Genomic DNA, 18,723 nt, shown 5'->3' on the forward strand with positions numbered 1-18,723 from the left:
TCATATTTATTTAGTACTTTAAACATTGTAGTTACTATTATCTCCCTTCAAACTGTCTCCTGCCTGGCTTTTTTTCCACACTGTTCTATCTACTCTATTCAAGACCTATGAATTATAAGACCTCTGTGTTCTCCGAGGAGAGAGGCACTTGTTGACAGGCAGGGCTCCAGGTGGGAGAACCATACCTTAGATGAAAAGTTCATTTAATTAAATTTTTGCTTGTGTTTTTACATAGATCTTCCTGTTGTTAAGTGCCATGTGTTGTATCCTAGCAATTGGGCATGGCATTTGGGAAAACAAGAAAGGCTACTACTTCCAGATGTTCTTACCATGGGAAGATTATGTCTCTTCATCATTTTTGTCTGCCACACTCATTTTTTGGTCGTACTTTATTGTTCTCAACACCATGGTGCCCATTTCCCTTTATGTCAGGTATGTTTCTCAGATCATATTAGATTGTGAAAGGGAGGAAGCATAACTTTGTACTTTCTGTTCAATTTCTCGACTAAAGTATGAACTTTTAAAATATAATTTTATTTATTTATTTATTTATTTATTTATTTAGGTGGATAATGGGGCTTGAATTCCAGGCCTGGGCTCTGTCTCTGACCTCTTCAGCTCAAGGCTACAGCCCTATTCCTTGAGCCACAGCGTCACTTCTGATTTTCTAGTGATTAATTGGAGATACGAGTTGCACGTTCTTTAGTGTCTGGGCTGGCTTTGAACCGTGATCCTCAGATCTCAGGCTCCTGAGTAGCTAGTGTTACTGTGTCCAGCTTAAAATATAATTTTATTGTTGCTATTAATGTGTTGTACAGAGAAGTTACCATTTCATAAGACAGGTAATGAATACATTTCTTTTTTTGAACAATGTCACCCTTTCCTTTTATTATGAACTTTTAGAAAGTGACACGATATTCTTTTTATATCTTTATTTTCTACAGGCTTGGTGTACAAAATACTTCAAAAATATCTATAACTAGCCAGTTATAGATATTGTATATATCTTGCATGTATGTATGTATATGTGTATGTATGTATGTATGTATGTATGTATGTATGTATGTATGTATGTATCTATCTATCTATCTATCTATCTATCTATCTATCTATGTCTGTCTATTTTGTATGTGTACACAACTCCATTTCCAGTTTTTGAGTGGTTAATTGGAGCTAAGAATCTCATGGGGACTGTTCTACCCAGGCTGGCTTTGAACTGTACTTCTCAGATCTCAGCATTCTGAGTAGCTAGTATTACAACTGTGAGCCATCAGCACCCAGCAAGAGTGTGACTTTTCCTGGATGCGTTTTTAAAAGAACGAAGAGTGGAAAGAGGGAATATCTCAGGCAAATTAATCAGGTATATGAGAATCCAGGTGGTAAAAGCCTTAGTTGATAGCCAAGATTGGGGATTTGATGAACTGGCTGCTGTGTCTGCCAAGGCCGTTCAGGAAGCTTACACTCCCAGGGAAGATATTGTGATTTTCAGCTGCTGACCCTGACCGACTATGGCACCTGTAAGTCATGAGGGTATCAGAATAAAGAAAGGGCAGAAAGTGAACGGACCCAAATGCTTTCTTTACTCAGGAGTGAAGCCTGGGAAGGGCAACCAAGGTCCCTTCAGCCAGACGGTGCATCCCCTTATAACTAGGGCAGAGTGAAGGGGGGCAGATGGAAGCAGGATATGATGGAAGCAGAGTGGGTAAGCAATGTTATTTTGACTGATGGGTTTCAAGGTTTCAGCCACATCTGTGTTCATTAGGGGCATCAGCATCAGACATGACTTTGGTCTGATTGGGTTGGTTCAAAGGGACGGGAGGGAGATGGCTCAGCAGGATCTACAGAAAGGACAGTTCTAAGATATAGCTGTGAAGAAGTAGGAAAGTGAGTGCTTTCTGTTTAATAACTCATTTTCCATCAGAGCCTATAAAAAGGAAACTGAAGCCTGGTACCAGTGGCTCACTGTAATCCTAGCTACTCAGGAGGCTGAGCTCTGAGGACCACAATTCAAAGTCAGCCTAGGCAGGAAAGCCCATGAAGTGAAGCTGTGGCTCTCATAACACAGTGCTAGCATTGAGCACAAAAGCTCAAGTACAGTGCCCAAGCCCTGAGTTCAAGCTCCAGGATCAACACCAAAGAAAAGGTGACTGAGAGCCTGTATTTGATTGTCCTCCCTGACCAAGACCCTTCTTTTTTGCTTTATTCTTAGTGTTGAAATAATAAGACTAGGCAACAGTTACTATATCAACTGGGACCGGAAGATGTTTGATGTGCCAAAGAACATCCCAGCTCAGGCTCGTACTACCACCCTTAATGATGGGCTTGGCCAAGTCCAATATGTGTTCTCTGACAAAACAGGGACCCTGACTCAGAACATCATGGTTTTCAACAAGTGTTCCATCCATGGGAATCTGTATGGTATGCATGCCTTCTTGTATTCCCTGGGTCTTAGAAAAATTCTATTTTATGGATTGTTCCCAAGAGTAAACTAACAAACAGAAATATAAGCCTCTGAAATTCATATTTACATTATAATCTCAAGCCTTTCTAGTTACTAAGTCATTAACATCCAGTCCATTTATTTTTGATCTCAAGGAATTCCCCTTGTTTGAGGGCAAATAAATATACTCAGGTCATTATTTTATTAAATCAAATGGATATTGGTAAAAGAGTAGAAATTTTCAGTGTGGCAGGAAGAATACATTTGTTTTTTTGAGCACTGCCCTTGGACTTTCTCAAGGCTAGAGCTCTACCACTTGAGCCACAGTGCCACTTCTGGCTTTTTTCTATGTATGTGGTACTGAGGAATCAAACCTGAGTCTTTGTGCATGCTAGGCAAGCACTCTACCAGTAGGCCAAACTCCCAGCCCCCTTTTCCTTCCTTCCTTTTTTTTTTTTTTTGCCCTTACAGGGGCTTGAACTCAGGGCCTGAGCATTGTTGTTGGACTTTTCTCAAAGCTAGTGCTCTACCACTTGAGCCCACAGCACCACTTCTGGCTTTTTCTGTGTATATGGTACTGAGGAATCCAACTCAGGGCTTCATGCATGGTAGGCAAGCACTCTACTACGAGGCCACACTCTGGGCCCCAAGAAGAATACATTTTGATACCATCTGCAGGGTATGATAACTATAGCTAACAATGTATTATATATTTCAAAATTGCTAAAATGTTCCTACTACAAAAAAAGAAAAGTATGTGAAGTGATATATATATGTATATATAAATTAGTTATAATCACTTAAAATGTAATGATTTCAAATATACACATATATGAAAGCATCATTGTGCCTGTAGATATATATATATATTTTTTTTTTTTGTAAGTCATGGGGCTTGAATTCTGGGGCTAGACACTGCCCCTGAGCTCTTTAGCTCAAGGCTTCCGATCTAACCCTGGAGACACCGTGCCACTTCCATTTTTCTAGTGGTTAATGGAGATAATAGTGTCTCCAACCTTAGTGCCTGGGATAGCTTTGAACCATGATCCTCAGATCTCAGCCTCCTGAGTAGCTAGCCATTGTGCCTAGCTATATTATTATTTGTCAATTAAAAATAAAAATTATAGGCTGCTGGTGACTCATGCCTGTAATTCTAGTTACTCAGGAGGCTGAGATCTGAGGATCACAATTCAAATCCAATCCAAGTAGGATGAGACTCTTATCTATAATTAATCAACAAAAAGCCAGAAATTGAGCTATAGCTCAAGTGGTAAAGTGCTAGCCTTGGAGCTGGAAGTTTTCCATAGATCTGTAATGAATATCCTCTGTCCTCAATAAGGGAAGTTTTGGGGGGCCCAAGAAGATGATCTCTTTTTATTACTGGCTTAAGAAAAGGAATCACTGGGGGAGGGCAGGAGTTTGGCCTAGTGGTAGAGTGATTGCCTACTATGCACAAAGACCTGGGTTCGATTCCTTGGCACCACATACATAGAAAAAGCTGGAAGTGGTGCTATAGCTCAAGTGGAAGAGCGCTAGCCTTGAGAAAGCCCAAGAACAGTGCTCAGGCCCTGAGCTCAAGCCCTAGGACTGGCAAAAAAGAAAAAAAAAAGAAATCACTGAGGACAAGAAGATTTAGCTGAGATGGAAGATAAAGAATCAGAAGAAATAAGCATTCTTTCTTTCTTTCTTTTTGTGCCAGAACTGTGGCTTGAACTCAGGGCTTCACATTTTTTTTTTGCAAGTCCTGGGGTTTGAACTCAGGGCCTGAGCACTGTTCTTAGGCTTTCCCAAGGCTAGACCTCTACCACTTGAGCCACAGCATCACTTCTGGCTTTTTTTTTTCTGTTTGTGGTACCGAGGAATTGAAACCTGGTCTTCATGTACGCTTGGCAAACACTCTACCACTAGGCCAAACCCCTAGTCCCTCAGGGCTTCACATTCTTGCTCAGCTATTTCTAAAGGCTGGTACTCTACCACACCTCCACACTGAACCACACCTCCACTTCCAGCTTTTTAGTGGTTAATTGGAGATAAACGTCTCTCAGATTTATCTGCCTGGGCTAGCTTTGAATTTTGATACTCAGGTCTTAAATATTCAGATCTCTTCTTAATGATTAGGATTACAAAAGTGAGCCACTGGTGCCCTGTAATAAGCAACATAGCCCCCCCCCCCTCTCTCTCTCTCTCTCTCTCTCTCTCTCTCTCTCTCTCTCTCTCTCTCTCTCTCTCTCTCTCTCTCTCTCTCTCTTTCTCTCTCTCTTTCTCCCTTTGCCAGTCCTACAGCTTGAACTCAGGGCTTAGGCACTGTCCTTGGACATTGCCTCAAGGCTACTGCTCTATCATTTGAGCCACAGCACCACTTCTGGCTTTTTCTGGGTATGTGGTACTGAGAAATCAAACCCAGAGCTTTGTGCATGCTAGTCAAGCATTCTACCAGTAGGCCAAATTCCCAGCCCTTGCTTTCTCTTTTCTTTCTTTCCTCCCTTCCTCTTTTTCTTTCTCTTCCTTCCTTCTTCCTTTCTTTTGTTTCTTCCCTTCCCTTCTTTAGCCCTTCCTTCCATCCTCTCTTTCTTGTGCCACTCTTGAAGCTGAAACTTAACCTGGGCACTGTCCCTGAGCTTTCGTGCTTAAGGCTTGTGCTTTACCACTTGAACCACAGCTCCACATCGCACTTTTTTTGTGTGTGGTTAATTGGAGATAAGAGTCTCATGGACTTTGTTGCCTGGGCTGGCTTCAAACTGTGATCCTCAGATCTCAGTCTCCTGAGTAGCTAGGATTATAGGCATGAGCCACTGGCATCTAGCTCAGAAGTAAGCTTCCTTAAAATTCTCCTTTGAATTACTAATCCTAGATATCTTCCCAAACTAGAAACAGGAATTCAAATAGGTCTATGAAAATGTTCATTACAGCATTACTTACCATAGCCCAAAGGTGGAAACATCCCATATGGGGATCAACAAATGAATTTTTTAAAGTGGCACATAATTCAATGAATATGATTCGGCTATAAAAAGAATGAAGTTTGGGACTGGGGGTATGGCTCAAGTGGCGGAGCACTTGTTTAGCAACAATGAGACTCAATTCAAACTTCAGTGCCACAAGAAGCTTAATAAATGCTACAACATCTATGAAACTTGAATGTATTATGTTAATTGAAATAAGATAGACAATAAAAAGACAAAAGTGCTAGTTATATGAAATATCTAGAATAGCAAAATTCATAGAGACACAAAGTAGAATAGAGATTTCTAGGGGTTAGGGATATTAGGGATAGGAAAGATCAGGAAGCTTTCATTTGAAGTACTTTAAAAGTGTTGAGAGCTAGGGATGTAGCTCAGGGTATAGCACTTGCCTGTCATGCATGAGGCTCTGGATTTAGTCCCCAGCAAAACACACACACACACACACACACACACACACACACACACACACACACAAAGTATTGCACATATATAGTAGTAAACTAGGTTGACTCCTGTAATCCTAGCTACTTAGAAGGCAGATTGGGAACACTTAAGTTTGTGGACAGCCTAGGGAAAAGTTAAATCCTATAGAACATAGTGATGCATGCTTTTGGTCCCAACTGCTTAGAAGACATAGGTAGGGATCACAGTCCCAGGTTGACCCACTTGTGAGACCTTATCCAACACAATTTAAAAAACGTCTTGGTGTATGTGGCTCAAATGGTAGACTGTTCTGAGTTCAAACCCCAGTACTACCAAAAAGAAAGGAGGGACTGGGTAGAATAGGGACAGGATGGGGACCAGGAAGGACAGACTGGGAAGGACAGAACCAGAGTAGGGGTAAGGGAAAGAAGAGAAGAAGTCAAGGAGGAAATATACAGAGGAGATAGTTGCACATTGTGTATATAATTAATGCTACTAGATTTTTTTTGCCAGTCCTGGGCTTGAGCTCAGGACCTGTGCACTGTCCTTGGACTTTCTCAAGGCAGAGCTCTACCACTTGAGCCTCAAAACCACTTCTGGCTTTTATTTTTTTATGTATGTGGTACCAAGGAATCGAACCCAGGTCTTTGTGCATACGAGGCAAGCACTCTATCACTAGGCCAAACTCCTGGCCCAATGCTACTAGATTTAACACTTTCAAAAAGTTTTTTAAAAAAACTTGTTTTTAAAAATTTCCTGCTATTGGGCTGGGAGTTTTGCCTAGTGGTAGAGTGCTTGCCTAGCATGCACGAAGACCCGGGTTCAATTCCTTGGTGCCACATACATAGAAAAAAGCCGGAAGTGATGCTGAGGCTCAAGTGGTAGAGCTCTAGCCTTGAGAAAGTCCAAGGACAGTGCTCAGGCCCTGAGCTTAAGCCCAGGACTGGCAAAAAAAAAATTCTGCTAAGTCTTTGCTATATTTTTCTTACCAATAGGTTACTGCTACAACAGAAATGGACAGAGAATTCCAGTCTCTGAGGTGAGTAATTACAGTCTGCTGGAAATCATGTAGGAACTGAAAGAGGCTGGGCATAAAATAATTATTTTAATACAACTGAGGCATTAGGAAAACATTACATAAATGGCTTATGTTAAATAGCTTCTCTCTCTCTTTCTCTCTCCTTCCCTTTCTCCTACTCCCTCCAACTCAAACTTATGATAGTCCTATCTCAGCTTCTAAGTGTTGGGATTTCATGTACACCTAATGGCTTAATTTTCTTTATATACGTATGCTACTCTTGATCCAACCAGTGAGTGGATCCACCAATGACTGGATAAAGGTAATGTGATACATATACAGAATGGAGTATTATTCAGTCATAAAGAAGAACTAAAGTATATCACTTTTCAGGAAAATGGATAGAGCTGAAGATCATCATATTAAGAAAAGCCAAACTCAGAAAGACAAAACACCACATGTTTCACTCATATGCAGAATCTAGACCTTAAAAAATGTAATAATATGACATGATTTGGGGAGGAGACTGATTGGGGAGAACAAGAGGATGGGAGGAATAAAGAGATAGTGATGGGGGATAAGCATTGTAGAAATACATTATGTATGAATGCATGCATGTATTTATGTATGAAAATAGCACAGTGAAAGTCACCAAAAACTGTCTAACAGGAAAAGGGAATAGGGATGATACTTCAGAAAGAGTAATAATAGGGTAAATTTTATCAAAATTTGTTATATTCATGTTGTAAGTAACACAATGAAATATACTTTGTACAATGTGCTAATAATAATCTTATTTTTTTGTGGGGGTCATGGGGCTTGAACTCAGCCTGAGTGCTATCTCTGAACTTTCCAGCTCAAGGCTACCACCTTACCCATGGGTCTGGGCGTTGTCATTGAGCTCTTCAACTCAAGGCTACTGCCCTACCCCTGAGCCAAGCCCCACTTCCCGTTTTCTAGAAGTTAATTGGAGATAAGAGTCTCAGGTCCTTTTGTGCCCAGGCTGGCTTTGAACCTTCATCCTTAGATCTCAGCCTCCTGGGTAACAAGGATTACTTTCTCTATCTAACACATTACAATTATTTTTCCATTTTGTCTTTTGTTTTTAGTTTTCTTTTTTAAATTTTCTTTTTGTGAGCTAGGTACTCAGGCCTAGAATCCTAGCCACTCAGGAGGCTGAGATCTGAAGATCATGGTTCAGAGCCAACCTAAACAAGAAAGTCCAGGAGACTCTTATCTCCAGTTAACTAGTAAAAATCTGGAAGTGAAGCCATGGTGGTTCGGGTACAGTGGCTCACGCCTATAATCCCAGATACTCAGGAGGCTGAAACCTGAGGATCACAGATTCAAAGCCAAAGCCCCAAAACCAGGTGAGACACTTATCTCTAATGAACCACTAGAAAACCAGAAGTAGTGCTGTGGCTCCAGGGGTAGGTAGGGCAGTAACCTTAAGCTGAAGAGCTCAGGGACAGAGCCCAGACCCAGAGTTCAAGCCCCATGACCTGCCCCCCAGCAAAAAAAATCTGGAAGTGAAGCTGTGGCTCAAGTGATAGAGCTCTAGCCTTAGGCAAGAAAAGTTCAGGGATACTACATAGGCCTTGAGTTTAAGCCCTAAGATGGGCACCAAAAATAATAATGATTTCTTTCTGTGTAAAAATTTTACATTTAGGTAATCCAGTCTGTCAATCTTTTTCCTTTATTTAACTTCAACATTTATTGTCTAAACAATTACAAGATTTTCTTCCTGTTTACTCTCTTCTACTATTTTTGACAGTGCTAGACCTCATCTTTTGTTTATGGATTAGATTTTAGTCTCCCCCTGGCAACCATAATTGCTCTAATAATACTACTTATAGATGAGAATTAGAAAAAAAATAGGATGGTACATTAAAATTTTCCTTTTCCCAAAATAGCACCAAGAAGGACAATTATATTTATACTTGAATACTAGGACTCCACCCAGGTAGAGGAACAATGAAGAGGTAGAGACCCTTGAGAATTCTATGTGTGTATGTAAGTATGTATGTATGCATGCATTGCTAGTACTGGGGCTTAAACTTAAGGTCGGGGTATTGTCCCTGAGCTTCTTTCTGCTCCAGTCTAGAGCTCTACCACTTGAGCCACAGGGTCACTTCTGACTTTGTCTGAGTAGTTTATTAGAGATGAGTCTCACAGACTTTCTTGCGTCGGTTTGCTTTGAACTGCGATTCTCAAATTTCAGACTCCTGAGTAACTAGGATTACAGGTGTGAGTTACCAGGGTGCCCTGCTTGAGAAGTGTGTGTGTGTGTGTGTGTGTGTGTGTGTGTGTGTCTGTGTGTGTGTGTGTCTCTGTGTGTCTCTGTGTGTCTGTGTGTCTCTGTCTATGTGTCTGTGTGTGTCTGTGTGTGTCCCCTAGGGCTTGAACCCAGGGCCTGCACATTGTCCCTGAGCTTTTTTCATCCAAGGCTAGCACTGTACCCCTTAAACCACAGCCCTACTTCCCGTTTTTTGGATAGAAGTCTCCTGGACTTTCCTGCCTGGGCTGGCTTTGAACTCTTGTCCTCAGATCTCAGCCTCCTGAGTTGCTAGGATTACAGACATGAATGTCTGGCACCCAGCAAGAATTCTGGTATAGACTGAATACATTTGGTAATAGCATCATACTGCAGGGTGGATTTAAGAAAGTCTCAATCCAAGGACGGTATTCTTGAGCTGAAGAGCTCAGGGACAACATCCAGGCCCAGAGTTCAAGCCCCATGATCAACAACAACAAAAAGTCTCAGTCCAGTACTCATTTATTATAGCCACAAGCAGATGAAGGTGACTGTCTATAGTATCCAAGGTCATAGTAAAGCAAATAATGAATGTTAAGTCCACAGACAGAGGCAAGAATTCAAATAGGAACATATGCAAGCCAGTGACTATGAGAGTTAGAGTCAGGGAGAATCAAGTATGTTGACAGGTTAAGCACAATTAAGTATGCAAACAAAAATGAGCTTGTATTTAAGCATAATGTCTTATGGCATTGCCTCTCTCTTGCAACATTCCTGTCTAACTCTGCCCCTCCCTGCTTTTTCTCTGGGGGATATAATGCCTACCAGCAAATACCACTATGACTGCTACCTATTTTCCAGCCCCCAAAATCAGGTAGTAGACAATCATAAACAACACTTTACCCAGACACTACTTCCTGAGAAGGAATAGTTAACTCTCATATATTCAGGTTTAATTATCAGATAGGACTTGAGATATGGAACAATAGAATTTCAGAATTACCGTTAATCATCCAGAATAGCTGAGGTGAAAATGAGGTGAGAAGGACCTGCCAAGCTGAGAAACGAATGGACTGTCATATAGCTTCAGGTTTGTTAGAAATCAGCAATGTCTTTGCCATTTCTTTTGCTTTTGTGTGTGTGTGTGTGTGGGTCATGGGGCTTGAACTTTGCCTGGGTGCTGTCCCTGAGCTCTTCAACTCAAGGCTACCACCCTATCCTTGAGCCAAGCCCCACTTCTCATTTTCTAGAGGTTAACTGGAGATAAAAGTCTCGGGTCCTTTTGTGCCCAGGCTGGCTTTGAACCTTGATCCTCAGATCTCAGCCTCATAAGTAGCTAGGATTACAGGTATGAGCCACTGAACCTGGCTGCTTTTTCTTTTCTTGTCCTCCTGAGAGTTCTCATTATATTCCAGAAATGGCCCCCAAGGTGACCTCCTATAAAATGTCCACCTATTACTGAGAACTTTGTTCTGGCTTGTATGTTCCAGGAAGACAAGGTTGATTTCTCCTACAATGAACTGGCAGATCCTAACTTTGCATTTTATGACAAGACTTTGGTGGAAGCAGTAAAAAGTGGAGATCGCTGGGTGCACCTGTTTTTCCTCTCCCTTTCATTATGTCACACTGTGGTGTCAGAAGAGAAAGTGGAAGGTGAGAAACAGTCTTCCAGATGGGCTGAGAACGTGTTATAGGGCCTAGACTCTTTGGAGGTGGGGGTGATTTTAGATAATTTGTAATGGCTTAATCTAAGGGGAAAAACCTTTCTAAGAGGGAGCATTATCCTTCAGAGAATTAATTGATAGGTAGTTTTAAAGGTATTCGAGTAGAAATAACTTCTTACTGTCTATGTCTGGCATAAGACTTCCTGAACGAGGAATTGAGTCATCTCCTTGTTATACAATTAAAAGGTACTCTTATACTTCTTAGTTTTCTTAGTAATCAAATGTGCTAAAAAAAATCATCCAGGGACTTATTCAAACATTTTAAAGAAAATAATGCATTAACCCACAAAAGGCTAGAAGTAGAAGTGTGGCTCAAATGGTAGAGCCACTTGAACAAAAAAGCCAAGTGAAAGTGAGGCCCTGAGAACCAGAAAATAAAACTAACTTTTGTTGTTGTTGTTATTGGGGGGCTTGAATTCTGGGCCTGCGCACTGTCCCTGAGCTCTTCAGCTCAAGGATAGCACTCTACCACTTGAGCCACTTCCAGTGGCACTTCAAGTTTTGTGGTGGTTAATTGGAGATAAGAGTCTCATAGACTTTTTAGTGCTGAGGCTGGCTTTGAACCACGATCCTCAGATCTCAGCCTCCTGAGTAGCTAGTATTACAGGCGTGAGCCACCGCACCTGGCCTCATTATTATTTTTTTTTGCTAGTCCTGGGGTTTGAACTCAAGGCCTGGGCACTGCCCTTGAGGTTTCTCAAGCCTAGTGCTCTATCACTTGAGCCATAGCACCACTTCCAGCTTTTTCTGTGTATGTAGTACCAAGGAAGTGAACCCAGGGCTTCTTTGCATGCTAGGCAAGCACTCTACCATGCTCCTGGCCCTCATTATTTCTTGAATAGGCCTTTTGCTTTGATTGGCCTGAGCTATAATCCTATTTGTAACAGTGGCATAGTGGGATAACAAGTGTACAAGACTGCGTCAACTTTTATTGGACATCAGATCTCATAAACTTTTTTTGTCAGTCTGACCTCAAACTTATATAATCTCAGCCTCCTAAGTACCTAGGGTTATAGGCAGGAGCCATCATGCATGGCTTTAAAGTCAATACTCTTAATGAAATACCTGAAATGACTCCACAGTTTCACAAATTGATTCCATTTGTATGTGTCACTCCACAGTTTCACAAATTGGTTCCATTTATATTATTTTATACAATCTTCACAACAGTCCTCTGAGATAGAAGGTAGGAAAAAATGATGCTAATATTAGAGAATGAAACTGAAGCTAAAAAGTAATTAAGTTACTGGGGGCCAGGAGTTTGGCCTAGTGCATGCACGAAGACCCAGGTTCGATTCCTCGGTACCACATACATAGACAAAAGCCGGAAATGGTGCTGAGGCTCAAGTGGTAGAGTGCTAGCCTTGAGAAAGTCCAAGGACAGGGCTCAGGCCCTGAGCTCAAGCCCAGAACTGGCAAAAAAAAAAAAGTGATTAAGTTACTGGTCCAAAGCCCTATAGTAAAGAAAGGCAGAAGCTGAGCGTGGTGGCTCACACCTGTAATTCTAGCTACTCAGGAGGCTGAGATCTGAGGATCTTGGTTCAAGGCCAGCCCAGCCACTAAAGTCCATGAGACGTGAGACTCTTATCTCCAATTAACCACTAGAAAACCAGAAGTGGCGCTATGGCTCAAGGGGTAGGGCCATAGTCTTGAGCTGAAGAGCTCAGGGACAGTGCCCAAATCCAGAGTTTAAGCCCTATGACTGACAAAAAAAAAAAAGGCAGAGATAAAAACACAAATCTCATGTTTCCTGGCCCTGTGAGCTCCTATACCATCACATGCTCCTCTGGCTCTGCCATCCCAAGAAGCTGCTGTTGTTTGAAGCATACTGGGCCTTGTTTTTTACACATAGGAAAGGAGTCTCAATTGTCAAGTAGATACATCTTATTTATGTTGGATGTAAAAATATATTCACCTGCCTATTCACAAGTATAAGATTTTAATAATGCCTAAATTTTAAAAATCAACTTAATCTTCAGAAAAATAATTTAAAATATGCCTCTGGTTACAATAACAGTTTAACTTAGGAGTTCCATAAATTTTTGAATTTTTGAATAATAGCAGATTAAAAAACAGAACCATTTCATTTCCCAGGATGAGTTAAAGGTGATAACACTTGTGTGTGTGTGTGTGTGTGTGTGTGTGTGTGTTGAGTATGATGTGGAGACAGAGATATAGAGACAGAGAGAGATATGTGCAGTATTTTACCAAAGTGTCATTGACCATATGGAGTAGTACCTTAAGCCACACATGTGAGAATCACCCAAGAGATTGCTTAAAAATTCGGTTTCCTAGGTCATGCTCCAAGACTTTGTAAATCTGTATTCACTGAGTTTGTGTAAGGCTCAAAGAATATGCATCTTTAGCAAGTTCTGTAGGCCATCTTTTCACGTGTGTGATTGCTGGCACTGGGGCTTGAACTCAGGGCCTGGATACTATCTCTGAGCTTTTTTGTTCAAGGCTAGCACTCTACCACGTGAGCCATGCCTCTACTTCTGGCTTTTTGGTAGGTAATTGGAAATAAGTCTCACCAACTTTTCTTTTTTTTTTTATTTTTTATTTTTTGCCAGTCCTGGGCTTGAGCTCAGGGCCTGAGCACTGTGCTTGGACTTTCTCAAGGCTAGAGCTCTAACACTTGAGCCTCAGCACCACTTCCGGCTTTTTTTTCTATATGTGGTACCGAGGAATCGAACCCGGGTCTTCATGCATGCTAGGCAAGCACTTTAACCACTAGGCCAAACTCCCGGCCCTCTCACCAACTTTTCTGCCCAGACTGGCTTTATACCACAATCCTCAGATCTCAGCCTCCTGAGTAGCTAGGATTGCAAGCATGAGCTACTTGCACCTGACTTTACCATCTTTACCCTCTGGCATTGGAAAGTTACTGCTTATGTTTTGTTTTGCATATACGCTTTGCATGTTACCATGTAGCACTGTCATAGTGATGCAGATGTGTGAAATGAGTTGAAAAAATTGGAAATGAAAAGAGACTGGCATGTGCTATTCAACCTGGCCTTTTGTGGTCAGGCTTGTGAGGACATTTTGAAGGAAGTTACCTTCTCCTGGGCCCATCTTTGTGTAGCCCACTTGAAATATGGTGTCACTTCTGGGTGGACTTCAGCTTCTAATCTCTATGAGCTCTAGTTATCCTCTTCTTTCCTGTCAGGTAAGCTAATGTACCAGGCTCAGTCCCCAGATGAAGGTGCTTTGGTCACTGCTGCCAGAAATTTTGGCTTTGTGTTCCGTTCCCGCACATCTGAGACAATCACCATGGTAGAAATGGGAGAGCCCAAGGTTTACCAGCTGCTGGCTATTTTGGACTTCAGCAATGTGCGCAAGAGGATGTCCGTAATTGGTGGGTGCCGTCCTCGTCAGCGTTCTGGCCTTTAGACCTTCACACATTCCTGCACATTGACTTCCTCTTTACTCACAAATGCTTCTTCCCACTCACATACTTTCTTAAAGTATGTCCCACTTTCTCTCCTGCCTCCTTTAATTTTCTCTTACGTATCAGGGTTTGCTGTCTTCCCTCATGTCATGGGGTAATGGCTTATCAGCAACCTCAAAACCACGATGACAACCTAAAACCAAGAGGACAGGGACTAAATTTATAAAACCTCAGAATGGAGTAAAAGATGGAGTCTTACAGTCCATTCTCCTTATTTACAGATTCATGGATTCAGTCAACCATGGGTCAAAATATTTGGGGGCAGAAAGTTGTGGCTGGGTGCTAGTGGCTTAAACCTGCAGTCCTAGGTACTTAGGAGGCTCATATCTGAGGACCGATATTCAAAGCCAGCCCAGGCAGGAAAGCTGCGCGACTCTTATCTCCAATAAAAATCTATCAAAGGGCTGGGAGTTTGGCCTAGTGGTAGGCTGCTTGCCTAGTATGCACAAAGATCCTGGTTCGATTCCTTGGTACCACATGCAGAGAAAAAGCTGGAAGTGGTGCTGTGCTTCAAGTGGTAGAACACAAGCCTTGAGAAAGCCCAAAGACAGTGCTTAGGCCCTGAGTTCAGTCCCCAGGACTGGCCAAAAAAAAAAAAAGCTACCAAAAAGCCAGAAGTTGATCAAGTGCTAGAGCATTAGCCTTGAGTACAAAAGCTCAGGGATAGGACCCAGACTCTAAGTTCAAACTCTAGTACTGGCATATGTGCATGTTCACACATGTGCATGCACAGGCACTCTCTCTCTCTCTCTCTCTCTCTCTCTCTCTCTCTCTCTCTCTCTCTCTCACACACACACACACACACACACACACACACACACACACAACAACAACAACAAACAAACAAACTTGTGTCTGAGGATGTAGTTCAGTAGTAGAGCATTTGCTTAGTGTGTATGAAACCCTGGGTTCAAACCCCTTATACCTGCCAAAAAGAAGTTACATCTGTACAGAACATGTACAAACCTTTTTCATTGTCTTTTCCAATATATACAGTATTCCAGGTATTTACCTAGTAACCTGAAAACTAATTACTCAAGAAGCCAGCAACAATGTGAGGCCTGATCAGAAAAAGACAAGTAAAGCAAAAAGTTTAGAGCATAGCTTAAGGGGTAGAATTCTAGCCTGTTTAAGTAAGTGGGAGGCCATGAGTACAGATCCTAGTACTGAAGGAGAAAGGTGAGGAGGAGAAGAAGGAGGAAAAAGAAGAGAAAAACAACTAAGTATAATTCTGTATCATGGAGTCTTCCAGAAGAAATATTAAGAATTGGTTTCATAAGTTCTTCTGTCGTTCTCTCCAGCCTTTACTACATAATTATTCATTGAGTCCTTGATCTCTCTATTAATTGTTTTCTCATTACTGTGACCAAAATATATGACAGAAACAATTTAAAGGACAGTGCCATTTTAACTATTTACCATTTCAGAAGTATCAGTCCATTATCCTGAGAAGGGCATTATAGAGCAGAGTAGCTCATATCCTGGCAGTCAAAAAGCAAAGAAAAGGATGGTTACCTGGTGGCTTGACACCTGTAATCCTAGCTACTAAGGAGGCTGAGAGCTGAGGATGGCAGTTCTAAGCCAGACCAAGCAAAAAAGACGGTGAGACTATTAACTTCAGTTAACCACCAGAAAACCAGAAGTGGTGTTGTGGCTCAAGTGGTAGAATGTTAGCCTTGAGCTGAAGAGCTCAGGACAATGCCCAGGCCCAGAGTTCAAGCCATATGACCAACCAAAAAAAAAAGGCAAAGAAAAGGGCTACAGAAAGAGGAGGCTAGGCTGAGATATATAACCCCCAAGGATATATACCCAATATCCTACTTCCTCCAACTAAGCCCCTCCTTCTATCTTTCACAACTTTCCACTGATGTCATCATACTATGAATCTATAAAGGGATTAATCTGTTCATTAGTTCAAAGCCTTCATGATCTAGTTGTCTCTACTGACACCTGTAGAGAGTGCTTTACTAATCTCCTAGGCACTTCTCAATTTGATGAAATTGACAATATTAACCATTACAGCCTCCAAAGGTAGCAGAAACAAGTGTTATAGGGAGCACCCTGCTGCCATCCCTCCAATGACCCATATGAGTTCTTTTAACAGTAGATCTATATAGTTACTTGGCTTAATTTACTCCCTTTTAGTGCGGACACCTGAAGATCAAATAATGTTGTTCTGTAAGGGAGCAGATACCATTATCACTGAGCTGCTTCATCCATCCTGTACATCACTTAATGATGAAACTATGGAACATTTAGATGTAAGTGTTTAGGCTGCAGGTGACAGAAGTTTGAATGATTCTCTGTATCTGGATACATGTTTACAAATGTGCCCCCATGTCATATATTTCTGTATAGGTATATATCAGCATCTATCTTTCTTTAGTTGGTAAAAGACTATCCACTAAGTAAAAGTTTCATACCAATAGAATCATAAAATACATTAATTTTTGGTTCCTTTACTTGGTATAATGCTTTTAAGGTTCATCTACGTTATAGCATATATCAATGTTTTATTCCTTTTTATTACCAAATAACATTTCATTGTACAGATATACCATATTGTATTTATCTATTCATCTGTTGATGTACATTTAGTTTGTTTCAGCTTTTTATCTATTATGTGAAAATTTGTGTCCAGTTGGTATTTTCACTGAGCATGTTTTCAACTTCTATGTCAAAGAATTGGGTGGGACTCCCAGGTGCATGATAAGGATAGTGTCTGTAGACGCACTTATGAAAATCAAAATAATTTCAACATTCCTGTCTCAGTAGGTCCCATAGTCAGACTTGATACTTGCTTTAGAATATAGCCTGCTAATATGGGAGACCTTATTCTACCAGCCATGATTGCCTTTAGGGTTCAAAGAAGAAAATTCCAAACCTGAGCTACTCAGAAATACATTTGATACCTCTCTCTCTTGTCTACATGATTGGAATCCTCAAAAGCACCTCCCTTCTCCCTGTTTTACTCCCTATTTACTTCTGCTCTCCAGGATTTGAGATATAGCACAAACTTTGTGAGTGTACTAAATAAAAGACTATTTAATTGTGCACTTTAAAAGGATGGATTTTAGAAGATATTCTCGATTTTAAAAGAAGAAAAAAGTAAAGTGTTTCACATAAGACAACTCTGATTCCCAGAGGCCAGACTATTTTTCATGGGCTGCTTTTTAACTTCCTGAACAGTGACATGTAGGGTATATTCTCAGAGAATATTTCCCTAGACTGGCTTCAAAGGAGGGGGCATAAAGCTGTTTTAGACTTTTTGAAAGGTTTTCATCTTTGACAGACATTTACAATAGGGCCTGACTACAGTACATTCTGTTAGCCTCTGGAGCTAAACCTACCAGAGTCCATCTCCAATGACCCACTCAAACAGAAGCATAGCTTCTTCAGTTCCTCTGTGACTGGGATCATCCAACAAGTCATACAAAACAGGTCACAGACAGGATTTGGCCTTCAGGCCTAGGTTTGTCCACTCCAGTACTAGCCAGTACTAAAAAAGAAAACACAAAGAGGAAAAAAGATGACATTAACATATATTATTCCATCCTTGGGACAAGTAAGCCCTATTTTTTAGGAAAATGAGACCTCTGAGGTCAGTCTGCCACTCCTTTGACTCAGCCTTTACCCATCTCAGACTTGGTGCACATACATCTTCCAGGACTTTGCCACTGAAGGCCTTCGCACCCTTATGGTGACCTACCGAGAACTGGACCATGAGTATTTCAGTACTTGGATCAAGAAGCACAATGAAGCCTGCCTATCTTTGGAGAACCGAGAGAGTCAGTTGTCATTTATCTATGAAGAGATTGAAAAAGACTTGATGGTGAGTATGATGAATTCCAGAGCAGACAGGAGGCAGGAATTGGGGTGGTAGACTAAGAAAGGTCTCTGAGAGTCACTTTCAGTGATTGACCAACCTGTATGTGAACTCTCTAAGAGAAAAACAGGCAAGATTAACAGGAAAGCCCAAGAGCTTTGGAATATTACAAAAAGTAAGTGTGTTGGGCACCAGTGGCTTATACCTGCCTATAATCCTAACTACTCAGGAAGCTGATAGCTGAAGTTTAAGATTCATTGAGCCTAGGCAAGAAAATTTATGGCACTTTTATGCTGGGCATGGTGGCTCACACTTGTAATCTTAGCTACTCAGGAGGCTGAGATTTGAGGATTGGGGTTCAAAGCCAACCCCGGGCACTGAAGTTCATGTGACTCATCTCCAATTAACCACCCACAAACTGGAAGTGGCACTGTAGTTGAAGGGGTAGGGTGGTAGCCTTGAGCTGAAGAACTCAGGGACAGTGTCCAGGCCCAGAGTTCAAGTCCCACAACTAACAACAACAACAACAAAAACCCATTAGCCCTGTTGGTATAAATAATGAGACACATTCCATCCCTGGTCAGGCTGAAAGAAGAACTAAAGTAATACATGGAGATCCCTTATCTA

General features: G+C 41.3%; 1 protein-coding gene across 4 annotated transcripts in view; it reads left to right on the top strand.

The window, feature by feature from the left end:
* LOC150065591 (phospholipid-transporting ATPase FetA-like) overlaps positions 1 to 18,723 on the top strand; it is a 75,036-nt gene that overhangs the window by 40,277 nt on the left and 16,036 nt on the right. For 3 of the 4 annotated variants that reach the window (XM_090330204.1, XM_090330207.1, XM_090330205.1), the window contains exons 12-18: positions 236 to 432; positions 2,210 to 2,418; positions 6,822 to 6,865; positions 10,589 to 10,751; positions 13,989 to 14,177; positions 16,416 to 16,531; positions 17,914 to 18,102. In XM_090330204.1, the coding sequence (XP_090186330.1) occupies positions 236 to 432; positions 2,210 to 2,418; positions 6,822 to 6,865; positions 10,589 to 10,751; positions 13,989 to 14,177; positions 16,416 to 16,531; positions 17,914 to 18,102 (1,107 nt within the window). The remainder of the gene's footprint in view (positions 1 to 235; positions 433 to 2,209; positions 2,419 to 6,821; positions 6,866 to 10,588; positions 10,752 to 13,988; positions 14,178 to 16,415; positions 16,532 to 17,913; positions 18,103 to 18,723) is intronic. The other variant, XM_090330206.1, reaches the window with a different exon arrangement.

Source organism: Megascapheus bottae, chromosome 3 (genome assembly GCF_031878675.1).
Source record: "Megascapheus bottae isolate mThoBot1 chromosome 3, mThoBot2.hap1, whole genome shotgun sequence".
NCBI lineage: Eukaryota > Metazoa > Chordata > Mammalia > Rodentia > Geomyidae > Megascapheus > Megascapheus bottae.